This window comes from Musca domestica, unplaced genomic scaffold (genome assembly GCF_030504385.1).
Source record: "Musca domestica strain aabys unplaced genomic scaffold, Musca_domestica.polishedcontigs.V.1.1 14, whole genome shotgun sequence".
NCBI lineage: Eukaryota > Metazoa > Arthropoda > Insecta > Diptera > Muscidae > Musca > Musca domestica.
This window is the reverse complement of record NW_026712192.1, coordinates 11,311,964-11,319,661: the sequence shown is the minus strand read 5'-3', so window position 1 is coordinate 11,319,661 and position 7,698 is coordinate 11,311,964. Positions and strand designations below refer to the sequence as shown.

Below are 7,698 nucleotides of genomic sequence, written 5' to 3'. Positions count from 1 at the left end.
TTTCAATTTGTTTGATTGGATCCATATTCTGAGATCTATGGTTAAAGTTAGGGAACATAATTTTGGAAATATCAAAGATCGAATTAGAAGGAAATTTTTAATCTTCTTTTGAAAAAGAAAAAAAAAAACAAGTAAAAAGCAGTAAGTTCGGCCGGAACAAACATTTAATACCCTCCACCATTTGGAATGAATTTGGATATTAAAAAAATACGTTGACAAATACTCTTGAAAATCATAAAAATGCCGAATCTAGGGAGTTACCGTTATATTGAGGTCTATACGAAAACGTGGAGATGCATATGCAGTTTTTTGTCACACGCTGTAATACCCACTACGAACTTTAAATACGAAATTTTGAAAAATTCCGGTGAATAATTTTGCTAAAATCATCACAATATCAAATATAGCGAGGTACCGTTATAGGGGGGTTATAACAGAATGTGGACCTGTTTAGACAACTTTGTCTTTGTCTGGCACAGGCGGAAGTACCTGTTATGAATTCAAATACGAAATTTGAAACAATTCCGGTAAATAATGTCGCTAATATCATCAAAATATCGAATGTAGGGAGGTGCCGTTATATTGGGGCTATATGAAGACGTGAACCTGCATACGCAGTTTTCTGTCACAGGCTGTAGAAGCCGTCACGAACTTAAAATACGAAATATTAAACAATTCTGATGAATAATGCCGCTAGAATCATAAAAATTCCGAATGTACGGTTTTATGGGGACTGTACCCAAACGTGGACCTATATAGCCCATTTTCAATATCAAAAGTCCTGCAGAACAAACACGCATCTGAGTAAAATTTTATCAACCTACTTCGATTTGTTGGAAGCTAGAGTGACTTCCACAGACAGACGAACGGACGGACGAACGTGCAGCATCGCTAAATCGACATAGAATTTTAAGCTGTTCAAAAATATATATATTTCAAGGTGTTACTCCTCCATACTGAGGTGGAGGGTATAATAACCAAACATATTTACAGGGTTGCCCATATTCGACGGACCCATCTGGCAACGCCATAACTTTTGACAGAGATGTCACATCGCTTAATGACATATCGCGTTTTAAGCATCAGTCCAAGCAGATTTTTAACATGAACCAATTCACGCCACGCGAGCGTTCTGAAATAGTTGGAATTTACATTCAACAGAAGAAGTCAATTGTGAAAACTCAACGTGCTTTTAAAACATTAAAAAATGTTAGAAGTGCGCCTTCTAAGAACACCATTAAGCGTTTATACGAAAAATTTTCGACTGGTAAGGCTCTTTCTAATCCAAAGAGGCCATATAAAAGTCGACCAAAGCGATCGGCCGAGAATATCGCTGCCGTACGAGCCAGTGTTGAGAGGTCCCCAAGAACATCCCAAAAACGCCGTTCTCAGCAGTTGGGCATGGCTCGGTCCACTTTACAACGGATTATTCGCATTGATTTGCATTTGTTCCCTTACAAAAGTCAATTGACGCAAAGAATGTTGCCTGCGGACAAGCCTCGTCGATTGGAATGGGCCCGAAGGGCCCAAAGGTCCGTTGAATATGGGCAACCCTGTATTAGGTGACTTTCTTGTGGCTTAGGAGGTAATAGTAACATCAAACCACTACTGATATCCTCCACATGCATGCATTACGTTGACCCGGACCCACAACATAAAGACATCATACAAAAATGTGATCCAAATGCCCACCGACAGGAATCAATTTTATTTTTAAGGCTCGATTAGCATACATTGAGGGGCTCAAAAATTCCTTTTAGATAATAGCCTACACGTAGGCTATAAAAATGCTACCAACAGCGTGTTTAATCTAGCATTTAATAATATAGGCCAACTTCTCAGAACGATGTAAATTGCTGGCATGACGCTCTTTAATAGAATTTAGAATTCATCTGTTTTTATACCCTCAGCCATATGGCTAGAGAGGGTATATATTATTTGAAAAGGTCAAAACATGCCATACATGAAAAAACTGGTTTAGACCCAGATCTCTTTGGACCAAATCCGTTTCAGGACATTTGGAGTCGATCTAGCGATGTCCGTCTGTGTGTCTGGCTAGCTGGCTGTCGATAAGTATCCGATTTGATCCAAACTTGGTACATCGTAATATTATTGTGAAACTTAGATCGAGTTGTGAGATGGGCAATATCGGTCCACTCATTCTGGTACCTCCCCCACAAAAAGTCGAACTTTTCAAAAAAAAAAAAATCTTTTCCTGCACTGAAAGAGAAAGAATCATCTAATTTTGCTCCACTTAACAAATACTAATTTTTGTATCAGTGCTAGGTCAGGTGCGAAATGGACAATAAAGTCCCACTCCATCAACTTACTCATATGTGATAAGATAAATTAAATTCGGAACCCACGCCATTGAGGGTCAATAATTTGAATAATCATAACAGAAGTCAAAATATATTTAAATAATCGAACATTGGCTGAGAGTAAACATCTGTCGGTGGTAAGGGTATTATGTGGTAAGGTGGTAAGGGTATTATGTCTTTGAGCATTTGTTTGTAATATGGAGAAGGAAGCGAGATAGACCCATAGACTTTTGAGAATCTACATAGAATCACTTTCTGAGTTGATTTATGCATGTCAGTCCGTCCGTCTGCCCATGTATTCTTGTGAACAAAATTCTGAAATTTTCCAAACAACATTTATTTGGCTTAAAGATGAACCCTATTAAAATTGGAGATAATCGGTAAAAATTTAGATATAGCTCCCATATATATCTTCGTCTGATTTGCCTTTTATTGTGCACCAAACGTGTAATATCAGTCCGAATAGTATGCAATTTTTCACATACAACTAAATTAGGTCTGAAAATAAGTATGCCAAATTTTATTTTTTATTTAATCGGTTCAGATATAGCTATAGCTCTCATATATATTTTTCACCCGATTTGTTATTTTTCTCCTCCGCAGCCATAATGTGCACACTGTAACAACAATTTTTGGGGAAATATATCAAATGCAGCTCAGAAATACCTTTGCTAAATTTTATCGACATTTGTTGGATTTGTATATAGCTCCCATATCTAACTTCGTCCGATTTACTTTTATTGTACACCAAACGTCTAATATTTGCCCAAATGGGATGGAATTTGGCATATGCGACCGAATTGAGTCTAGAAGCTAGTATGCTAAATTTGCTGAAGATCGGTTCAGATATAGCTATAGCTCCCATATATATTGTTCATCCGATTTGTTGTATTTGTTACCCACAGCCGTAATATGCACTCCGTAACAACGATATTTAGGAGAATATATCAAATACAGCTCAGAAATGTCTTTGCCAAATTTTATCAAAATCGGTTCAGATTTGGATATAGCTCCCATCTATATCTTTATCTGATTTCAAATTAATTTTGCACCAAATGGACAATACAAGTCCGAATTTAAAAGATACAAATGCTTCGGCATATTTAGTCCATTGAACTTTAAATTACAATTATAATCATAGCGTGTATGATTGAATTCTCCCATAAAAACTTGTAATTGTCATGTAGAGCTCTACTAAATTAGCAAAGTGGTGTAGGGTATCATAAAGTCGGCCCCGCCCGACTTGAGGACTTTCTGTACTGGTTTCGCATAAATTTGGCACGTACAAATATTTTTATCAGTATTATATAATGTGGTCCGGTTATATGGTACCTCACTCATATATCAACATTTTACAAAAAATATCCCATATCTCATAAAATGTGAAGATAGGATAATATAGTTCAAATTTGACACGTTATAATATTTATAACAGTCCTAGGTCAGATACAAAATGGACACTCCACTCCTTTGGAACTTCCCACATTAATTGTAAACAGTTTAACACTCATAGCGCATGGTTGAGAGTATACATCTGCTGGCAAAAGAGACCGATAATTTTTAACTTTTTTTACTTATCAATATCTCCGTTCTTTAAGTATTATTTACTTCTCTCTTTTCATTATTAAATTATCTCTATACCAGCGGTGCTCAAGAAAAAATATCTCTTTCCAGTCAACTTTCTCTTTGCTTATTTAAATGAAGAACAAAACAGTGTCAAGTCATTATTTATACAAATATTTTTTATCTTAAAATGCTAAAAATAATCGTAAAATATAAAGAAAATAAGAATTTTAATTTTCTCTTAAATTATCTCCTTTTTCCGCTCATGTTCTAGAACACGGCTTTGAGCAGGGCTGCTCTATACTAATTAATTCTCTTTATTAATACATGATCTCTTTCGAACCTACTGTGATACACAAATAAAGGTAAAGTATACCTTTACACACTGTTACATTCTCTCTCTCCCTCTCCCTCTCTTAAATAAGTTCTAATGCTCTTACATTTATTAAATCATTTACTCTGTTATTGCCTAATTTTAAGTACTACCAGGGATCCAAATCAAAGAAATACAAACAATTTTTTAAAAGTTTTATTTTTTATTTTTTTATTATTTCCGCTATCTAAAAGAATGTAACCTTATATTTTTCCGATGTTGAACACAAATTAGGATATTTAGGATTGACACCAGTGGCACAATCCTTAGCGGGTCTAGCACAGTCAGTGTAGATGGGTTGGTCCAAAACGTTGGTGAAGGCAAAGTTGCAGGCAAACAAGAATGATGAATAATCTTTGCCAGTTTCGGTGTAGGTGGAGGCAGCACAACCCAGGCGATAGTTGCGATCAGCAACATTGACGGTGAAGTGACCAATGACACTGAAATTTTCAATATTTCCATTAATATCCCACTCTTTCATGGTAAGGCTTCTAGCGATAAAACTTACGCATTTTCTTCATGTTGATGATAGCTCTTGATGTATTTCATGCTACTATCCTTGAGTTCATCATACCACATTTGAATCGAACCATCGATTAGACTTGGAATGTGGGGTGTACCAAAGTAGGTCATCCAGGCAAGATTTTGTCCCGACACTGGGAAGCTCTGAGTGTTGTGACAATCGTCATGTTCCATTTCACACTGCTTGACATTCAGCTCAGCCAATTTGGCCAGCTCGTCGTCCCACTCCATTGTGGCCATGCGACAGGCAGGAGAATGATTCGCGTCACCACCACCAGCAATGAAGTTACGTTTCTTATTGAAGTCAGCCACAATGCGATCTTTCAAGGTTTGATCTATTTTGACCAGGGCAGCATCTTTGGGACATGTCCTAGCGAATTGCTGTATGTTTGGGGGGATATTAGAAAAAGATTTATCAGGCATGTCACAGAAATTTTACGAAATCGATTTATTTCACCTTTTCCAAATCGTTACGATTTGCTTTTGCTTCTTCAGCACTCGTACGTTTTGACCAATCCGGAAAAAAAATCATTTCACATTTTTGAAATAAAAATATGGTAACTCCATGAAAAAAAAAAGTCGTAAACAAATTATTGACAATTAAAAAAGGAGTTTAAATTGTTTTTTATAATATAAACACCAAAAGTAAAAATGCCAGGGGCTTCAATACTTGCTGTAATGGATGAAGAAATAAATCAGCGGTCTACTGAAAAAATTCGTCGCCGGACATTGAGGAACGCATCAGATCCTTTATCTCACTCAAATGCAGAGTAAGGATCCACCATTTTTAGTCCATTGTGTAAAATAATGTAAAGTTAAGAACGAGTCGTATTTGCTTTTTCCTGTTCTACAGCATATGTAAGAGTTTCAAGTTCAACTATTTTGAGTTTCATTTCGTTCCGTTCACGCATTCTCTTTTGCATTTCAATATTATGTAACTGCTCTTCCACATACTTTTTCTCCAGGATGTTACAAAGCCTGTCCAACTTTTCAGTTTGTTTTTTCATTTCCTTACTGTTATCTTCTAGAATTTTACAAATTTTTTCCAAGTTTTGTAAATGAGAATTTTCCTCAACTAAAAGCGCATTTAGATCTTGGTTTGAGGGAGCTCTTGCCCGGGGTCTTTTTACTGCAGGCGTGGGTTTTGCTTTTGTTAGGCTGCCCGACACTTGTCTTATTGGTGTAGATGGCGGAGAACACGATAAGCTTTTATTTCTAAGTCGTTTTTGAATAGGTGTTCGCGAACGGTTTTCTTCCAATGTTGGTGTTCTTGGATCAATTGCCAATGTAGAAACATTTTTAAAAGCAGCTGGAATGCATGATCTTGGTCTATCTTTTTTATTTAAAATCGAAGTGGTCTGCTTTGAAGTTGAGGGTGAAAAATTAAGCTCTTCGTTTTCAGATTCACTTAAAACTAATTGACTTGATTTTCGAGTTCTTGGAATATGTGTAGATGATGACGAATCAAAGTTTTCTTTTTCAGAACAACTGAAGTCTAATTCACTTACAAAATCCGCAAAGCTTACTGCACCACCAACTCCATCGACACTTTTATACAATCCGCAAATCCTGATTAAACTGTTCTCGTGTTCACTGAAAACATATTGATTGATATCACCACCAAATAATAGATTTTTTGTAAAATAAATTCCAAAAACATGTTCATTCTAAGAGAATTTGGTTAATACAATATTTTCTGTTAAATGTATGTGTCTTCTGTTTATTTTTTACGTTAAAATCATTAAATATTTCAATTTCACCCTGCTTTTTGAAAGTGATATCAAAACGCAAAATTTTTGCGTTTTCCGTTTTTTAGAGAAGCTAAAACCGTTTTCGTTTTCACTCTTGAACGATTTTACATTCTGTGACATGCCTGTATATTTTCAAAATAATTTTCAAATTTCGTATTCAAAATCTTACCCCATTATGGCCACAGGCAACGTGTGTTCCATACCAACACAAATCTTTGTTGCAATAGTCCTCGGCAACGGCAAAGCCAATTAGACAGGCCAAAAGCAAAATGCTTGTGGTGGATTTCATAATTTAATATTCTCTCTAGCTAAGCTTTGCAACTGTTGCACTGCTGATCGCAGCATGGTGTGGGAGATATTTATATCTGAAATGAATATTCTATTTGAAATTCCAATGGAATATGTTGGAAAATTTTTTCATTCTAATCAATTTCAACATTTTTTTCATGCTATTGAATAACATTTATTTGTTTTGTTAAAAATAAGACTCCCAGCTATGTTTGTCGTGCTGATGACGAAGAAAAAAAATAGCAAAGCGATGCTAATAATTTTTCCAAGTTGTTGTTGCGGATTTCCTTTTGGAACAAAATGTTTAAACAGTTCTTTAAAGTTAGGCTTTTATTTTTGGATGGAAAAAAACATCTGTTATGTATTTGCATATGGCGATCATAATAGATTTGTTTTTCGATAACAATTCGATATATGGGTTATACAGAGTGAGATGAAAAAAAATCTGCAACAAAGTCAAACGCCATAATTTTTACATTTTATTTAAATTTTATTGAATGAAAGCAAAAAATGTCGGAAATAGCATCAAATTTTATAAAAAGTTTAGATTTGCTCGAATTGGTCTCCTTTGGCACAATTTATGGCCTCCAAACGGCCAATGAAACCTTCACACGCTGCCCGAACATTGGTCTGCGGTATTTTGGCACATTCCCAGCGAAGCGCTTGAGGTGATCGACACTTTGGTATTTTTTAGTGCCAACCTTGCTTTCCAAAATACTCCGGTTACTATAGTCCAACTAATTGGTATCCGGAGATTTTGGTAGCCATTGCGCGCTGGAAATGAAGCGAGGAACCTTATTTGGTAACCATTCTTGGGTGGCGCGTGCTGAGTGCGATGGTGCTGAGTCCTGTTGGAATGTCCAAGGTCCGCGGCCAAAAT

General features: G+C 36.0%; 1 protein-coding gene across 1 annotated transcript; it reads right to left on the bottom strand.

Moving 5' to 3' along the window:
- Positions 1-4,443: 4,443 nt before the first annotated feature.
- Positions 4,444-6,859, bottom strand: LOC101892507 (antigen 5 like allergen Cul n 1). Its single transcript, XM_005185996.4, has 3 exons — positions 6,700-6,859; positions 4,766-5,160; positions 4,444-4,697 (listed from the first exon to the last, which is right to left on the bottom strand). Exons 1-3 carry the CDS (start codon positions 6,817-6,819, stop codon positions 4,445-4,447), a joined length of 768 nt encoding a protein of 255 aa, XP_005186053.2. The 5' UTR covers positions 6,820-6,859; the 3' UTR covers position 4,444.
- Positions 6,860-7,698: the final 839 nt, after the last annotated feature.